The 18547-nt window shown below is 53.8% G+C and overlaps 7 protein-coding genes across 7 annotated transcripts; all 7 read right to left on the reverse strand.

The window, feature by feature from the left end:
- Nucleotides 1-1580: 1580 nt before the first annotated feature.
- VTN00DRAFT_2775 (uncharacterized protein) lies at nt 1581-2962 on the reverse strand (the record flags this gene model as incomplete). The annotated part of the gene is made up of 2 exons (XM_069429022.1): nt 1581-2238; nt 2298-2962. 2 exons carry the CDS (start codon nt 2960-2962, stop codon nt 1581-1583), a joined length of 1323 nt encoding a protein of 440 aa, XP_069283191.1.
- A 1471-nt stretch (nt 2963-4433) lies between these two features.
- Nucleotides 4434-5693, reverse strand: VTN00DRAFT_2776 (uncharacterized protein; the record flags this gene model as incomplete). Its single annotated transcript, XM_069429023.1, has 1 exon — nt 4434-5693. One exon carries the CDS (start codon nt 5691-5693, stop codon nt 4434-4436), a length of 1260 nt encoding a protein of 419 aa, XP_069283192.1.
- A 4152-nt stretch (nt 5694-9845) lies between these two features.
- On the reverse strand, nt 9846-10055 carry VTN00DRAFT_2777 (uncharacterized protein; the record flags this gene model as incomplete). The annotated part of the gene is made up of 2 exons (XM_069429024.1): nt 9846-9855; nt 9919-10055. The coding sequence occupies 2 exons, from the start codon at nt 10053-10055 to the stop codon at nt 9846-9848; spliced, it is 147 nt and encodes a 48-aa protein (XP_069283193.1).
- A 109-nt stretch (nt 10056-10164) lies between these two features.
- VTN00DRAFT_2778 (uncharacterized protein) lies at nt 10165-11324 on the reverse strand (the record flags this gene model as incomplete). The annotated part of the gene is made up of 2 exons (XM_069429025.1): nt 10165-10421; nt 10487-11324. 2 exons carry the CDS (start codon nt 11322-11324, stop codon nt 10165-10167), a joined length of 1095 nt encoding a protein of 364 aa, XP_069283194.1.
- A 1377-nt stretch (nt 11325-12701) lies between these two features.
- VTN00DRAFT_2779 (uncharacterized protein) lies at nt 12702-13592 on the reverse strand (the record flags this gene model as incomplete). Its single annotated transcript, XM_069429026.1, has 1 exon — nt 12702-13592. The coding sequence occupies one exon, from the start codon at nt 13590-13592 to the stop codon at nt 12702-12704; it is 891 nt and encodes a 296-aa protein (XP_069283195.1).
- A 1115-nt stretch (nt 13593-14707) lies between these two features.
- On the reverse strand, nt 14708-16547 carry VTN00DRAFT_2780 (uncharacterized protein; the record flags this gene model as incomplete). The annotated part of the gene is made up of 3 exons (XM_069429028.1): nt 14708-16230; nt 16301-16331; nt 16503-16547. 3 exons carry the CDS (start codon nt 16545-16547, stop codon nt 14708-14710), a joined length of 1599 nt encoding a protein of 532 aa, XP_069283196.1.
- Nucleotides 16548-17076: 529 nt separating this feature from the next.
- Nucleotides 17077-17949, reverse strand: VTN00DRAFT_2781 (uncharacterized protein; the record flags this gene model as incomplete). The annotated part of the gene is made up of 2 exons (XM_069429029.1): nt 17077-17551; nt 17606-17949. The coding sequence occupies 2 exons, from the start codon at nt 17947-17949 to the stop codon at nt 17077-17079; spliced, it is 819 nt and encodes a 272-aa protein (XP_069283197.1).
- Nucleotides 17950-18547: the final 598 nt, after the last annotated feature.

The raw sequence follows: 18547 nt of genomic DNA on the forward strand, positions 1-18547 counted from the left end.
GCACTGTACGTGCTATCTAACCATATGCCGTGCCATCATGTACAGGGGCCAGTATATCTATCAGATGGAACTGGCCGGGATCATCGATTGGCCCATGCTTTGGGTGCAGAATCAATATACCGGGCTCTTCTCCGTTGTATGCGTACAGTAGATAGATTAGGTTCCTGGAAGATGGGGGGACAACAGGGACCGGAAAAAGGTCATCTACCTATTCATCACTCACTTACTCCGACCTACTGGTGGGGCTACTGTTTTCAGGTTGGTCTATGCGTGACCTGCAATACATTATAGAATAATACATATGAGCCTGGACTGAGCCGGCCCATATGTACCTATATTGCGCTTTGGCACTGCACCAGATTATAGGTGCTATCATGTGGTTCTGTGTGCTTCACCAGGTTCCTTCTATCAAGCATTTAGAATATACCGTTCTGTCACTTATTGATTACATCGACGAGTTCCTCCCGTCAGCCCGATTCCAGCTGTCTTATAAGTTTCCAAAGGTGGTGGCTGGCTTCGATCAGACAGTTGCGCAGAAAAGCAAGTAGTTTTAAGAAGAGCAAAATCCAAGAGGACCCGTCCTGAGATTTACAGTGCTCCGTGTCAAGAACAAGGAAGGAAATAAAGAAGAAAGTAGAGTTGAGTGAGGACAGTCTGATGAATAGCAACTTGGTGTCTCTATGTATATCTATACAAGTGTTTGCCAAAATCTCCTCACAGAGTACACTTTGGGAGAGAAAAAAAAAGGTAGATTCTGTAGTCTAATGTACTGTACTGTACTGTACATCTGAGATGTACATAGACCTGTCTACCTGTCTATTCATCTATACCCATGCATTTGTCTATCTATCTATGTAACTCAACCCCCACCCAACCAGACAGACTGGACAGACAGACACATACCGAATCTAACCCAACAACCCAACAAACAATACCAAGGTATCAATCCAATCCAATCAATTGCCTCAGATTATTATCACTGGTATAATAACGTAGGAAAAAAAAGAAAAGAAAAGAAAAGAAAAAAAAATAAAAGTACAGGTCAGTGCAGTTCAGCATGCGACTCGACACGAGTGGGTTTTCATATGCTGAAACCTCTATACGTTATATAGGTAATAATAACCACATGGCCACCGGGTCTGATATGGTATGATATAATCCAATGCAAAACGGGAGGTACAGGGCCATGCCCCCGTGGTCAATTAACCAACCAGCCAGCCAACAGCCGTAAGATGCGTACGTAGGGTGGCATAGCATAGCCACGCGATGCAATGCGAGGTGATGCGGTGCGGTGCAAACAATGCTCGTATGGACTGTGCTATCGTTTTCTTGCACATTTTCTGTGTCCGTGATAGATGGACCGCTCGTGGATGCGATGCGATGCGATGCGATGCGGCGCCGTATGTATACTGTACACTCCAATCAACCGATCAATGGGTCCCGTGTCGCGTATCTCCGCTCAGAGTCGTATCCAATCTGATCGACTCGATTCGGCTCTATACAGGTAGATAAACGGGAGGAATCGTCGCTTCTTTTTCGAGATCAAGGGGAAGATGACGGCCAAAGTCGTCAAAGGTGCCTTATCTCCCCTCCTCAACAGCCACAACGACCAACGCACAGATATCATCGACCTTCCCGCCGCGGTACCACTCCTGCGGCCGGTACCGCTGCGCCTCCTTCGCGAAGGGCCCGTCGCGGCGGAAGTCGACGCTCGCGATCTTGGCCTCGCCCGCGATCGAGAGGGCCAGAAGGGCCTGCAGGGTATGGCCACGTGTCTTGGCCGTCAGACGCGGCTTCTGCTCCCCGGACCGCTCAGCGGGAGATGGTGGTGCGTCCGCATGCGCAGCAGGCGAGGGCGGCGGCGCCGCCAACCCGCCCGGCCTGGTCAACGCGTCCAGATGCTTCGACACGCCGATGCCCATGTCGGCCGTGCCGGTCCACGCGCCCGCGAGGATCATCCGCCCCGTCACGATCTTGAGGATGTCCTGGTTGTTGAGGTTGTCGAAGACGCCGTCGGTGGCGAGGACGAGGACGTCGCCGTGCTGCATGTTGATATTGGAGACGGCCGCGTCCCGCGGGGAATCCTCGAGGAAGGTGCCGCCGAAGACGGCGGCCTGGGCGCGCATGCGGGGCGGGATGATGCTGAGCTGGTAGGGCGTGTTGAAGTCGTGGGTTTGCGGCGTGGAGTAGTGGTGGACGGCGGCGAGGCGGAGGAGGACGGACCCGGAGTCTCCTAGGCTAGTACTGTCAGTATACCTATATCAAGTACCAACTATGGTGAGAGAAGGACGGCATACTTGGCCAACTCGACCCTCCCATCCCTCTGCGCGACGCCCAACGACGCCGTACTCCCGCCCGCAAAGATACTCTCATCCTCCACGACCCTATCATACCCGTTCTGCAGCAGCGCCTTGGCCCTCAACTTCTCCGGCCCAGAATCCCACCCCAACGCATGACCCGCCATATAACTACACAACCCGTGCGAGAAATCCGCCGGATCGACCTTGGACTCGGTCCACCCGCCCACGCCGTCCGCGACGCCGAACGCGACGGCGCCTCCGGAGGGGGAGTCGTACAGGTCCCGCCCGCCGACCTTGGTCACGAAGAAGGCGTCCTCGCCGCTGTCGGGCCTCTGCCGTCGGCGGACGGCCGGGTCGGTGTCGGTGACGAGGCCCAGTGCGTCATGCAGCTCCGGGTCGAAGTTGTAGGCGTTCTTTTCGGGGTTGAAGCGGCGGCCTTTGGCGGAGGAGGCGGCCGCGATGCGGTATGAGACGCGGGGGGTGGATGTTGTAGAATTGCAGATGGGCGTCGAGTGGAACGGGCGCGTTGCAGTCCGCGATAGAACAGACGAGCGTGATAACCGCCTCTCAACCGATGATATTGACACTGAACCTGATATCGAGGACCATCCACCGCAGGCTCTGCTGACGGGGAGCACTGCTGGCACCCTCAGCGCGACCATCCCTCGTAAACCAGCCCAACTCAACGAACTGGAGGGCCCGTCCGTTACCGTGTCCCACCTGCCTCGCACAAGTCAATTCAATCAAGAGCCCTCCAGCAGGAAGCAGGGGTGCAGGGGTGCAGGTTGAACATAAAAAGGAAGAAAAAAAAACCAAAAAAGTCCGTAAGAACCAAGGTGACAGAACGGAACAAGGGGTTCCCATTTTTCATGTCCGATTTTCCTTATCGGTTAGTTAACTAACATAATCTATCGCCCGCTTAGGTAAGAATGGTTGATGGGGCGATCTAATCCAAGAAAGGTTTAGGCGTCTGGCATCATCGGGTTTCTAAATCGGGAACGCCGCTGTCTACCTAACCTGTGGATCGGGCGTCCGCGGATCAAGCTTCCGTTGGATCCCGTCGTTGACCTCCTCCTGTCCTTCCAGTCCAATCTGTCGGTGATAGTACGGTACTGCTTGTTTTTGTCTGTATTATTCAATAGACTTGACGCTATATTAGTCTATCGTCTATCGATCTGTCTGTGCAGCAGGTTGCTAAAAAAAAAAATTTCCGATGACTGACCATGACGATGACATGACATGCTGCGCTATCCAACTAACACTAGATAACCCTGAGAACTGATGATGTTATATTTATCCGGACCCTGGCGGTGAAGAGATCGATCGATCGATCGATCGATGCGTTGGCAGATGCCAGCCAGCGCCAGCAACAGGTCCATGCTGGTACACGTTCTCTAGACCCCAACATCATCAAAGGAAACAAAGAGAGCCGTACAGACCGGCTGGTTGCAGGTAGCTAGTGGGCAGTCACACCAGCACATCTACAATCAGGGGGTACTACACCAAGCCTACGTCTACGTCTACGTCTACGTCTACAAGTTTAAGAATCCGTATCACGCATCATCGTTAGTCAGATAGACCATTACCTACATACCGAGGTAGATGAAACCGGACAAAAGACGATGCTGTGAAAAGAAAAAAAATTTAAGTTGATAGACAAGAATGCAATTCAAAAGTGAAGACAACGATCAGGACAAGTAGTCAAGAACAGAGAAGAAAAATGTATATAGATCGATGCAGACAAGTCGAGCGAACAAGAGAACGCAAGAAGGGAAATAGGAAAAAAAGCCGCTGACAAAACGCTTGATGCAAACGCACGCTATGCGAATATCGAACGAAGAGATCAAAATCGAGGCCGCTCTGACAATCTATGTATGCATCCCTCTTATATAAATAACCAAAAGGGGAAGTATAGAAGAAGAACAGAAAGACCGGCAGAGCCGAAAAATATGAACCAACGGACCCAGGACCCAGACGCCATGCCACGGACCACAAACAGCAGAATACAACCGACGGGGGAATCAACCAAACCGGAGGCAAACTTTTTTGGACCTCGAACCGCCCAGACAAAAAGACAAGGAAAAAAAAAGCAGAAACAGCAAAGCACGAGAGACTTGCTTTTTCGACTTTTTTTTAATCGCTCACGTCTTCATCTTTTCCGGGGTACATGATCGACTGATTCCAAACCGCCCTGACATGGTTGACCAGCACAAACAGCCACATGGCCACGATGCAGACGGACATGGCGGACCCGACGCCCTTGATGCCGGGGCTGTCGAACGCCTTGCCCAGGGTGATGGTCGCGATGGTGAAGCCGGTGTTGGGGAAGACCATGGCCCACCAGCTCAGGTGGAAGGCCGTCGGCGGGCTGCGGATGACGGCGATGGCGGCGATGGCGAAGAACCACAGGCTGAGGGCCCAGAGGAACGCCCCGGCGGAGACGGCGAGGATCCGGATGAAGAAGGCCTCGTGTTTGATCTCGTCGATGAGGTCGAAGTTGTCGGGCAGGCCGTTGGCCATGCCGACGAGGGCGAGGGCCGTGAAGGCCGGCGGGCCGACGCAGATGAACATGCCCGGTCGGTGTTCGCGGCACGGGAGACCGGACTGCATCAGGCGGCCGATGTAGTGGGCGTACATCATGAAGCTGATGGAGAAGCCGAGGCCCTGGAAGGTGACGCCGGCCGTGATGATCGGGATGGCGTACTTGGGCGGCTGGGCCTCGGCGATGACGGAGGCGATGGTGCCGCTGAGCATGATGGGGAAGGCCGGCAGGATCCACGAGGGCATCATGGTCTGCAGGCCGAAGCTGATCTCGGAGAAGACGTAGGAGTATTGGATGACGGCGACGCAGAGCGTGCAGGCGCAGTAGATCCAGAAGAGGACGTTCATCGCCATGGTGAACCCGTCCCCGGCATAGTCGGCGAAGTACTTGTGCATGCCGCAGATGATGGTCGCGATGGAGAGCCAGAAGGTCGGGAAGAAGAGACCCTCCCGTTCATGTCGCAGGGAGTCGAGCAGGTTGCCATGCAGGATGAACCGAAGGGCCATCATGGTGCAGCAGAAGACGAAGAAGACGAGATTCAGGCAGTAGACGGCGAGACCGATCTCCCCCAGGCCGCGGAAGGTATTCGGTTGGTTGATGAGGAGGAGGGCCAACCCCCCGGTACTCATCGTCAGCGTATACCAGGCCCATGTGAAGTGACACAACCGCTCTCGAATGCTCAGCTTCCTTGGCTTCTCGAGGCTGTAGACGGAGGGTGCCCGGCTGTCCATCAGCGTCCGCTCTGACACCGCCGCCGACCGCGGCGGGACTGGTTGCATCGGATGATTCTCGAACATGGTCCCTGGCGGTGTTTGAATGTCGATACTCTTTAGGTGGGTGGGCGAACGCATGACGGATGATCGTCTTGTTGCGTTCTTCTTCTGTTTTCTTCTTCTTCTTTCAAGGAGGGGAGGATGATTACGTAGAGAAGGAATGAAGGATGTGTAGCGATCGAGTCCAACGAGAGTAGGTGCTGCAACAAACAAACCGAACGAACGAGCGAGCGTGGTCTTATAGAACGAACGACAGGAATGAAAGGACAGGTCGGAACAGTCAGGAAAGCATCAAACTGACATGCCACGGCCCATGTGGTGTCTTGTCTGGAGACACATGCAAAACCGGGAGCGCAGCAGCAGCCAACCCACCCGTCGCGCATACAGGAAAAAAAAGAAAGAGGAGACTGGCATGCATCTTCCCAGAGGGAAAAAACACGATTGGGAGATGCACTGCCCGACCAAGAGGTCAACAGAAGCCTGATGCCAAGAGGGGATTGGCGGGAGGTTGATACTAGCCGTAGATCAGGGGCAAAAAAGGTTCCAAATACTGAGGAAATACCAAGAGATAAGTTGACCTGCCAAGGACAGCTAGTGAGGGAGGCACTGTTATGCGCAGCCAGTGGGAGCATACGGATAACGCTCTGGAACTCGAGACGCCTGGGTGGATACCTCACAGCAGCCCAGTTCAGTAACAATGCCATCCGCAGCGGTGGAGATGTGACGAGCGCCAACCGGCTTGGCCGCCACATTTCGTAACCACAGCCCTCGATAGTGACCGTGCCGTGAAAGGTTTGTCCTTTTGTATATACCTAATAACGTCCCCCAGGGCCTGGCGCTGAGCTCCTGGGACGTTGGGGGCCGCCAACACAGTCCTTGCAGCGTCGGGGTCGTCATCACGGACTTGGCGTATCAGTTCTCTGGCCGACCGGGGTAAAGTGGCCACGAGTGCGCCTTGCCCAACACCAGCCTACTACCTGTAATCTCCATCATCGTCACAAACGGCCGCAACGTTCAAGTTCCGGGTAGTCGGCACGAAATGGCGTGTCGGGATGATGACATCCGCGCAGCAGCTGGATCGGAGTCTCTCGCGAGCATCGATCTGGAGACGGGAGTTTTTCTTCCAATGACAAGGGCACGATCGGACATGAGATACCTCGTGCGGGAGATACCGTCAGGGCGCAGGAGGAACGGTGGTTCGGGAAGCCGCCAAGCATTCTCTCGGGGATGATCGTCGTCGATCGTCGACGACCACGACAGCCGCCGCGGCCAAGCTTCGAGTGGCTGAAGCGAGCGATGGGGGTTGTCCGAGTGGGCCAGAAAGAAAGAAAGAAATGATCCTGGTCGGGCTGGACCAACAGCTGCGTTGGATCGCGGTGGATGCCGAACAGGATGTTCCCGGCCTGCAGCGGCGGCCGCCAGAAAATAAAACGAAGAAAAATAAAAAAAAGATCCCGCATCCGGACTAACCGCTATCGATAATAATAACACAGGACTTCCTACCAGACCGGCCGGATCACAGACCACCCGAGTGTGATTGCGATGGCCAGATCACCACCGCCCGATCTGCCTCCCCTACCCCAGCCTCCCTACTCCGGACGGTGTCGGTGAGTGCTGGTCAGGGCCAAGAGGCCGAGTGTTGCGTGGCTCTGCCCGAAGCCGAGACGAGGCACAGCGCGTAGACATGTTGGTCGCTCGATAGAGCAGTCGATAGACGCTGCCCGGATCTCTCTTGGCGGGGAGCATGTCTCAAACGGTCTAATAATAATCTTAAAAAAGGGGGGGTGGGTAACGCAACGACCGCGATACGGTCTCCATCTCCATTCTCCATCGTTTTTTTTTTTTTCAGATGATCTAGCCGCGCCTGGCGTAGAGCAGTCGAGTTCACGTCGAGGTAGGGAGCAAGTCCTCGGTGCAGTCATACGGCGTAACCGTCTAGGGGGCCCGTTGGGAGACGCAAGGTCCCACTTCAGTCCGGCGCTCCCCGTACCCGCACCTAGCACCGCTAGACGGCCCGCCAAGCAAACGAAGCCGAGACACATCAAAAGAATCACGTCGCGATAAGGGCCGCCAACGAATCCCCCGAGAAAGGGGGCAGCAGGACGGCATCATCCATGCTGACGTCGCGTGAAGCAAAGGGCGCTTGGGGGTTTCTTGGGGTTTCGGCTGTGAGGTGAGAGGATCCGCGTGGCCGGGCGCTGGGCAGGGGCTGGACCTAGAGGTGTTGGGGCTGGAGGCTTTGAGGCTTGACGCTTGAGGCTGGAGCACGAAAAGCTTGAACCTTTTATGAACATCTCACGTGAAGCTGGATGAGAGAAGGAACGATGCACTGTCCAGGCAGCAACCCAATCAGCCACGTCCTCGCGGTCACGCCTTCCCTCTGACGGGCCGACGGAGCGCCAAGCCCGGGCCCTGGGTGCCAAGAACGACCCACGGCGGAGCGTTCCTTCCCTTTTGATGGAGATAAGAGTTTGCCCTCAAAGTCTGTCGATGACGAGTTCCTACCACCACGTATACTATCATGATGCTTGCTCGAGTCTTGACTCCGTCCCATGGTTCCGGTTCAGGATCGAACCACCAAGACTCCGGGGCTCCAGAAGTATACACAGCCTAGGTAAAGGTATACTGGCCGCACTACCCGATGAATAAGTACCCAAGTAGGTAGCAACGGATGCATCATCCGATGCCCTAGATTCTAGGCGGTCCGACACGATGTGACCTCTCTCTTCACGGCATCCATGGCATACATGACACGATAAGTCCCGGCCCTCGGACTGGTCCGCATACGAAACATCCATCCTCCCTGCCAGGGATACTGTCAAAAGGGGTTTCGAACTCGGGTGTTGGCCCTGCAATGTGAGGTAATGCAAGTCGCAAACATTCCTGTGCAACGGACTTTTCGGGATCCTGCATGGAATCCTCCCCGTCCGGATTCGCACCGCGTGGGAGGGGTACGTAAAGCATACTATTCGAGATAATATCCCGTCCATGCGTCGGCGTCGGGTAGGTCACAAACCAAGTTCCGCGGGCACGAGACAAACAACAAAGGTATCATTGCATATAGAACATCATAGAGTTCACACGGATGACTTGCAGCTGCCCCGCGCCGGGATCCATCCAGCACAGGCATCCGTAGGCCTTAGGTACCGCACCCTATACTCGACCGGGCAAAGAGAGGGAGAAAGGCTGATGGAGACCGTGAAGAGGGACTTATTTGCTCCAACAGGATCTCGCCCGGGCCAGCGTCAGGCCGGAGCCAGTGCCACAACCGCACTTGACACCAGAACAAGCTCCAGCGCCAGCTGAAGATCCAGTTGGCCAAAAGCTTATTTAAATGCCTTACGATATCAGTTTCATGGGTTCGTGGGATGGTGATGGGGACAAGAGGGGAACCCGGTATCCACTCGTCCGGATGGGCCACTACACGCAATTAGCCAAGACGCACCAGAAGAGCTTGATCTGTTCAAGTTTTCTCTCTCTCTCTCTCTCTCTCTCTCTCTCCCGTGCAAGTTTCAAACCGGTTATGTATGTGTGCTAAATGTTATGCATATTCATCTGTCTCATCGTCTGTCTTTCCCGTCTTCTTGTTACATCATCATCATCCAACGATGTAGTACAAATGAAGATACAAAACGATGCAATGCACTGCTAGCCATGCAAGGAAAACGAAGAACGAGGAAACGAAATGATAAGAAGAGCAGGCGGGATAGGATGCCGAAAGACATCTCGAGTGGTTAGTATCGTATAGTATGGAGGGGCAATGCACGAAAAAAAAATAAAGATGTACGATGGGATGGTGAAACAAGCTAGCATGATGGATCGATCTCGGGAAACCGGCGCAAGTGAATCTGTCCGTGCCGACGCGTTGTCAACGTCAACCATCGACAGGGGTCCAAGGAAGAAGCGAAGAAGAGAATAATCTCTGCAAACTCGGCAAGAGAAAAAAAAATCGAAAAGGAAAGAAAAAGTCAAAACTCATGGTCGATATGCAAATGCAAGCATGATGCAGGCCGTAAATACCGTCTGGTCAAGTCAAACTCAGACATGTCCAGCAAATCAAATTACAGACGTCATTAGCCAATTTTGGATAAGAGGCAAGAAAAGGAAAAGGGTAAATAACGGAATTCGACAAAGCAGGTTCATCGATGCAAGATTATAGCAAAAGCCAATAGATTTCGTCGTTCCGATCATGCACTTTCTCTAGTGAATCATGCACCGGTCCGTCTTTTATTAACGCTTCCTGTAATGGTAATAGTCACGTAGTTACACACTCTGTTTCGTTCAAGCAACCAAAGCGGCTTACATCAACTTGTAGACCAAGTCGGAGGCCAACTCAGTCGTCGAGTCAAGGAGATCTCTCAAGCCCCCACCGACACGGACATTGGCCGTCGCGGAACCTTCCAGCGAGAGCGGCGGCGGCACCGCGAACAGACCGGCCATCAGTGGAGTATATGCGGCAAGTTCGCACACCTTGCAGGCGGAGTAGTGAGTAATTAAGGTGCGGAGCTCGCTCTCTCGGAGCACGGTAGGTTCGAGAGGTGAGACGGGCTCAGTAGCGGGTGGTTTTCGTGTAGGTGAAGTGCATGAGGTTGAGGACCATCTTCGCCTTGACGGAGAAGAGGGAGACGCCGTCGGGGAGCTGGGAGTCCTGGTCGGCGTAACAGAGCTGCAGGATGAGCAGATCCCGATGGAGCTCCCTCAGACGTAGTTTCGCCAGCAGTGGGATCGCGTAGCGGATTGCAAAGACGTAGAGCTTCGCGTGAAAGAGGATGTAGGGTAGGTCCGATCCGCCGCGCTTGGGATACGCTGGCCGCGCTGGTACACCGACGGGCTTTTGGTGAGCGTATACGAGGCCAGTGAAATCATCCCACAGGTCGCCAGGCATCCTTTGGGTTCAGCAGGCTGAGCGTAGGACACCTGCTCCTGCTCGCCATCCTTTTTCCCCTCTGTGGCAACATCACCCTCTTCTGGAGGCAGGTCCCCTGGTGGGTTCTCAGCGGGCTTCACTTCCACAGGCGGCTGTTCAGGCTGGTCCCACCACTCTGTTACTCTGGAGGCCATATCTCCAGCAGGCTGCTGGAATTCCTCATCCTTCCCAGGAGGAGGCGTGGAAGGGGGCGTGAGGTGAGCAGCAGGTTCGTCGAAAGACACGCTGCCAGCCGCTTCCTTCTTTCCTTTCTGACCCTCGTCACCTTCCTCACCGCTAGGGGAGTCATCTTCTACTGCCTCTCCTGGCTCTCCTTCCGGGGGAGTCGGTTGTTCTGTGGGCTGCTCCGCGGTGAATCCCTGCGCTTCAGCTCCAGGAGTTGGTTCTGCCGTGTCGTCGTTGTCCCCTGCTTCCCCAAGTCTGGCCTCCTGCTGCTCTGGAGGAGGGGATGGTGTGAGAGGCGGGATGTCTGCTGGCGTGAGTGGAGTCCTCAAGGGGCTATTCTCACTGATCTTGAAGGGCGGCGTGGTGTAGTCGCAAGTGTATGCATATTCACAGAAGGCAACAAAGATCTCTACCTCCTCGTCCTCGAGGACGGCGATGCGGTGTCTCGACTCACGGATGTGGCCATTGTTCATGAGATGGTCGAGCGGTGGCGAGACATGTTTGGCAAGACCGCACTGGATGGTGAGTTTGGTGTGGTTGGGGCCGACAAGGACGGTGAAAGACGGAGAGTGGATGATACTAAGATCAACAAAAAGACTCAGCAGGACTTTTGCCATGTTGGAATATGTCTCGACTCAACGAAAACATAATGTTCCAGGGAGAAACCAAGTGGGATGAGACACGGTAGACGCTGAAAGCTGGCTGCTGTTTTTCTGATTTACACAAGGCAAGATCAAGACCCCGCCGTCGCGTAGCACGACGTACCTGTTGTAATCCCTAACAGTCTCCATGGTTGCGAGGTTAGTCCTGTTCTTCTGCTTCTGTTGTATCTCCTCGATAAAAGACAGTACAGAACCACCGCTGTCTCTTCGAGATAGGATGAACAGACAGGTATGGGTCAAGCACTCAAGTTTTGGTCCAGCGTTGCTCGTCGGTCGACATCCGGCCCCTTTTCTTCAGTCTGTGTTGCTCTCAGTCTCCATCTTTATGTCCCTAATGACTTTACAGGCAGAAGAGGGGTCTGAGCAGCCTGCTATGTGGGAGGCCATGATGTGCGTCTCCTGCGGCGGGCGTTTAGCTGCTGCTGACTTGGGATGCACGATTCAACGTCGAGACGCACGACCGGGGTAAGGTGGCCAGTGGACGACGGCGTCGAAGCTCTCCACTACGGCTCATCCAACCTGGAGCGATAGACAGACGAGCTGACGTGATCGACAAGATCATTCCAGGGTTAAGGATCGACGGCTGCGGTTTCTCCACATGATCAACGATCGCAACGGAGTACCTCGTCTCGCTCCAAAGGAAAGAAAGAACATCGTTCTGGAAGGAAGAGACAAACGTGGTTTTCGTGATATCGCAGATCCTTCGGATGCACCCGTTCCCGGCTGTTGCCCGAACCAGCCTCCTTTCTCTGTACGGACATGGTGCTGCCTGTCTGGCACTCGATACCAATGATGCCACCATAGTCATTGTCTGATCATCTTGCGGGTCTATCTGAGAAAATTCGCCCGGACTTCAGGATGCATGTGAGAGCGGCCAGGGGGCCAGGATGGGGATCTCAAACAGCAGATGGGTAGATATGTCACCAGAGAACAAGCGCGCTGTTGACCCTGGACAACGATCAGGCAGTCAGCCATCTTTGAAACGGCCCTGCGTCTGACCTCGATGACTCCCAAGTTTGCGCATCTGGCCCCATATCCTCCACATCCCAGCACATGCAGATTGCACCGTACATGATCGTCAAAGACATGATACTATGTATATATACACGCTGGTGCCCTAAACACATAGAACAACCTCTGGGGAAAAGTGTGACAGCCAGGAACGTCCACAGGTCGGAACCAGTTCCTGGAGAATGGAGAATAGAGCCGCCACATCGACCTTTCTAGCCACTCTATGCATAACACTCCATATAGTATATGTACCTGTCCATCTCACTGCTAACCCCTCCTCCGAGCAAAAAAGAGGCGAAGGGGGAGAGAGAGACAAAAGAATCAATGCACCAGCCTAATCTCCGTGTGTCCAGGCTCCCACTCCCTCAGCCCCTCTCCAACACTATACCAGAACCTCAACTTGACACACTCCTTCCTCGCGGCCTCGACATCGCCCCGATCAAACGCCTCCCCCATGGCCCTGACCGTCTCCGCGATCCGGGCCTGATTCTCCTCCTTGAGCGTCGCGATCGTCGCCTCGGCCTCCGGGCCCGATCCGACCTCCTCGATCGTCTCCTGCACCTCCATCACCACCATCAGCGTCTCCGGGTCAAGCGCGTGCTTGGCCGCGCCGTCCTCGGCCGTCACGTCGATGCCGTGCCACTGCGCGAGGAGGTACTGCGCGCGGAGCAGCGGGTCCGCCAGCGTGCGGTAGGCCTCGTTGATCCGGGCCGAGAGGGCCTCGGCGCGATCCTTGGCGGGTCCCGGCGGGTACTTGTCCGGGTGGGCGAGGGACTGCAGGGTCAGGAATTCGCGGCGGAGCTGCGGCAGCGGGATCTCGAAGGGGGAGGCGGGCGGCGGGCCCGCGGGGATCGTCTTGGGGAAGATGGTGTAGTAGTTTGTGACGTCGGGTGCGGCGGTCATTAACTGCTCTTCTTCTTTGCTGTTGTTGCTGTTGTTGCTCTCCTTGCTATTCGAATTCGATGACGATGCGGAAGATGTCGACGCGAACCGTCGCGGCACCTGCTGTTGACGCAGCTGTCGTGATTGCGAGCCAGCAGCACTTCTATCAAATCGATACCAGCAGAGCACGCACGCTCCGTTATTCTCGCTCAAACCGTAAAAGGAAGAACCAAAAGGCGTTCGCAGCGTCGAGGCAGCTCGATGTGGCGCGCTTCCAGCGGAGGAGAGCTGGCGGAGCAGCTGCCTCCCGGATCGAAAAGCGCTTCCCATGGTTTTTGCTTTGCTATCTGAAGCAGCTAGTAAAAAAAAAAAGAAACTGAAAATATTAAAATATGAAGAGCTTACCATGCTCTAACCACACACACGGTAGGCAAGTGAGATGGTTATCAGATGGAGGATCAGATATCCGCGCAGGAAAAGCGGGAGAAAGCACGGGACTTCGACTCCGGTCCCGGCCCGGAACAACGTCGGTTTGGTTTGGCCTGGGTCCGCGGACCTTACGTCATAACGTCACGTTTACTAATAATATCCGATGTCGATCGGGCAGAACATGCAGTTCCAGCTTCGAAGCCAATTGTATCTCGAGTCGTATTATCAGGTTAGAGATCGGTGTTGCAGTTGGTACTGTACAGTAACAGAAGGTACATATGTACGGGTAGATCCGGCTCCAACGGTCAAAGACTCGAAACGAAGATCCGTTACTTGTCCAGCCGGTACAAATATATATAACCAGAGGATAGTCACTACTGACAAACTCCGGAGCTGCCTGAGGCAAGGCGATGACTGGTTTTGTTTATCTGGCATATACCTTAGGCGGAAAATCAAATCTCATGTTGAATTCCTTTCTTGGAATCGGCTATCCAGAACAACGATCGAATGTAACCGTACGTGGCTGTGTTTGTATGTGGATGTTGGCTTTTAACGATCAGGACAGAATCTACAGGGTTGAATAACGTAAATTATCTTATTTGCCGGATACAAAGGCTGAATCTAATCCTGAGACCGAGTTACTCCTGCCCTCTCGTTATGTATACATGATATAATTAACAGGCTTGGCCCTCTGTACTTGCATCAATTCTCCAGCTGCAAGCAAATCAAAGGGGTTGTATCTACCCATCCGGATAGACCAGGGTGGCTGATGATCTCCCGAGCGGAAACTGGATGACGTGCATTCTGGAGCGGCGAAAGGCCAGAGATTGGATACGATGATATCCGAGTAACGAGCTGAAGTCGTAAGATATCGAGATAAAAAATCTGACTTCCCACGCTCCTCTCTCTTCCTGATATTCTTCCACGCACCCGGGTCAGGCCATGATGGCACAGCGTCCATGTCCTCTTCCGCCTGTTCAGCCTTATTTGCTATCAGGTGGCGATCGGGAAGTCAATCACTCAATCCCCCAGAGCTTCACAGTACGGTCATGACCACAACTAGCGATCCACTTCGCGTCATCACTGATATCGACACTAAGCACGTTGCCCGAGTGTCCGCTCAGCGACTTCACCAACGACCAGTCGTCAGCGCTGAAGATCTTGACGTTCTTGTCGAATCCACTCGAGACAAAGAACGTGCCCGATCTCTTCGGCTGAGCCGGTGCCGGTTGCTGAGGAGCTTCGCCCGGCGTTGGAGTCGCGCTGTCGATATCCATGGCCCCGTTCTGGACGGATGGAAGATAAGACAACGACGACGATTCGGTTCCCTTATACCACCTCACGTCGGACACAACAGCCCTGTGGGCTCCGATACTGCCGATGTTTCTCACTTGTCGTAGGTCCCAGCATTTGACCCATCCATCGCCCGAACCAGAGAGCACTCTGTAGCCGTCAACGCCCCAGTCAAGTCCGTAGATCTCTCGGATGTGGCCTTCAAGAATCATAACCGTACGACCGGTGCGAAGGTCCCAGATGCGGCCAATGCTGTCAAGACCTCCACTGGCAAGGAGAGAGCCGTCGCAGTTAAACGCCACCGTGTAGACTTCACGGGAGTGTCCTTCCTGGAGAAGCAGCTCCGTCGTCGTCTCGACGTCCCACAGTCGCCATGTCGTGTCATAAGACGCGGACGCCAGATACTGACCGGATGGATGAAATTCGACGCGGCATACACGGCCAGAATGACCGCCCAGCGTAGCTAGAGGTTTGTTCTGATCAAGAGCCCAGAGAACCACATTGCCTTCGCCTCCTCCAGAGGCCAGGTTAACCGCGGATGGTGAGACATTGGAGGAGGGCAGAGTAGCGCCCGGAAACCAGGTGAGACCACCGACACGGTCTGTATGACCACGCAAGGTAGCCTTCTCCTCCAGGTTAGGCACCGTGAGCATTCTGATCCCTCCAGCCCAGTTCCCCGCAGCAAGAGTCTGCCCGTCCGGCGCAAATCGCGTGATACTGACCGGTCGCTCACCCGCAATCTGAGATCCGTAGAGATCGAACCCTTGCAGCTTCTCCTTGATCGCCTTGCGGTGCTTAATATGTGTCCGTAGGGGGATAGTCGACTCCTCCTTCTGCCTGGCGACCCGCGCCTTCGCCCGCGGCAGGGAGAAGAGCGCGATCTTCCTCCGTGCCTCCAGCAACTCCTGGGTTCCCTCTGTGTAAAATTCCTCCTGCTCCTCTGCCTTTTCTTCCTCCGCCTCCGCCTCCGCAGAGGCTTCCCGCATCTCGACATCTCCCTCCGCTTCCTGCTTTTCAGCGAGTTGCGCGAGGAGGTCTCGTAATCGATCTCTCCGGTCTCCCGGTCCTTCACCAAACAGAGTTATAGGCTCACCAAGCTCGCGTAGTCGTGCGCGCACGCGGTTGTCGTCTGTCGGGACCGCGATCGCAGCGGCCTTTCGTTTCCGTTCAAATTGAGAGAGAATCGCGGAAGCTCTTTCGGGCGCGATGCCCGCCGTAGCCGGGATATCATGATCGCGGTCAATAGCTATAACAATTATTCCATGTGTCAGATATTTGTCACCGGGTGGGATTTTCAGCGACCGTCTAGTACTTACGGATGTTATTCAGGTCAACGCCCTCCGTGTCCTAGTGTATCCGACGCATGGGCAGTCAGCCGATGAACCCTGAGGGCCGGAGGGAAAAGAGAAAAAAAAGGCCTTGTAAATACGCTGTGAACATGGCTTTGGCAAATGTGACAGGATGGGGGAGCTGCCAGAGATTTGAAGCTAGGTAGGTGGGACGAGGGAGCTCTCTTACCTCCGCCGACTCCTCGACATACGCCTGTCTCGCAGGGTGCATCATCTTCGCGAGCTGTCAGAAGAGAACGCGAGATGGGGGATCAAAGATGTAGTCCAGGACCAGGCCTGGCGCGTTGGTAGCTCACTTTGCAGGACAAGATGGGTCGTCAGGCCGGGGCGAGTTTGTCGGGTGTTGCCGAGCTCTGATGGCGCGCGGTTGGCTTTTTTAGGGCGACGAACGACATATGACAGGAACAACACTCCATGCCAACGTTGACAGATATGTGAATCAATACCTACCTACATATGTGAAGGCTAACATTTGTTGAACAGTAACACTTCATATGTATTTACATCACATGGGACCGCACTTCATTATCACAATGTCATAAATCCATCATTTATGATCATGTCCATATCCTCACTCTATTTATTGATACCCCCAATCCAACATTTGACCTATGACCTGTCAAGCAGACCTGGAAGGCAAGAGAAACTCCAAAACATGCTTCCAGCATCCATGTACATAGACAGTCTTGAACCTCTCGATTGAAAAAGAAACAATGCTCCAAAAGAAGAAAACTAGGAGACGCCTATTTTAAGGATGCACTGATAGCAATCAGATCATCCACTACTTCCTCCGCATTATTATACTCCTCCATCCAGCACTTCTCGACCACATCAGCGACACCGAAGATGTCCGTGTTCGCAAAGGGAAAGTTCCGTTGCATGAAGAGCTCCCTAATCTGATAATCCGTGAAACTATAATTGAGGGGTCTGCCCGCGCTGATCTCGTACAGCACGGTACCCAGGGCGAAAAGGTCGTGCTTGACCGTCGGATTGCCGGTCATGTTCTCCATGTACGAAGGCGCGATGTACCGAATCGAAGCCATGACGAGGCAGGGTGAACCGTCGATGCTGGAGCCGCCAAAGTCGGCCAGGACCAGATTGTGCCTGTCTGCGACGAGGAAGTTGTGGAGCCCGATATCGCCGTGGATGATTCCCCTGGAGTGGGTGTATCGGATCGCCTCTGTTGCCTCGAACGGCCAGCTGTTTGTTCCAGATGTGCTGGTTGTCAGTCATCCGTATCCAAAGATTGATGCGGGCTAATAGTAGACTCACCTCGGTAACGGCTTTATGTACTCGATGTTGAAGGCCAGGTTTCCAAGGTGGTGATACTCGAACATCAGTCCGCGGCCAACGATCGAATCCGCTGGCGTCTCACCAAAGTACTGGAGGATGAACGGGTGTATGCCTATCCTCTCGTAGATGCGCTTTTCAAGGTCGTGGTGACTCTTGGCCTGCGGGCTGTAGATCTTGATGGCTATCTGGGATATCCTCACGACCCTCGCAAAATTCCCGGAGCTGATCGTGATTACCTCCTCCGGCGTTGCATCCCTGACGATTTCATCAGGAGGAATGATTTCGTTGGGAAACGTATCAGGGATCGAGTCAGAGTACTCCATTTGCAGATCTGATTCCGTCGTTGGAATATCGTGGTTGTAAGCGGTACGTGTGTATCACCAGGCCAAGTACAGAGCATCTTTGATATGAGAGAGTTTGAAGCCCTCATGGTGAGTAAAACTAGATATCGAACCATCTAGTTTGAGTATCTGGGGCATTCCGCGAAAGCTGTGTGTAGTCACCGACAGGTGAATCGGCTGCTGCCGGCCAGGGCTGGAGATTACTGAAAGACCTTGACAAAGAAGATTGTTGCGCACGATAACTGGAGCAGAACCCTTTCATCTCTGAGGATATTTCTCAAACTCCTTCCACTGTAGAGAAAGGGACCTTTGTAGCGCTAGATTGAAAACACATGAAGCATGGTTTCAGGAAATCCCTGTTTGTATAGATACAAGTCCTCCAACTGGATTAGAGCGCTGATATCACTTATTAGTTCAAATATTGGGATGTTATCCGACAAATGAACCTAAATGTTCACACAAAAAGTATATATACCCAACTTCCGCACACTGATCCAAATTCCTTTTGGCTTTTCCCGGTTGCTTGTTTTGTCAGGTACTTGGAATATATCAGGACTATAACAAAATTATTTGTGCCTGC

The sequence above is a fragment of the Thermoascus crustaceus genome (assembly GCF_041956765.1).
Source record: "Thermoascus crustaceus strain CBS 181.67 unplaced genomic scaffold VTN00scaffold_11, whole genome shotgun sequence".
Taxonomy (NCBI): domain Eukaryota; kingdom Fungi; phylum Ascomycota; class Eurotiomycetes; order Eurotiales; family Thermoascaceae; genus Thermoascus; species Thermoascus crustaceus.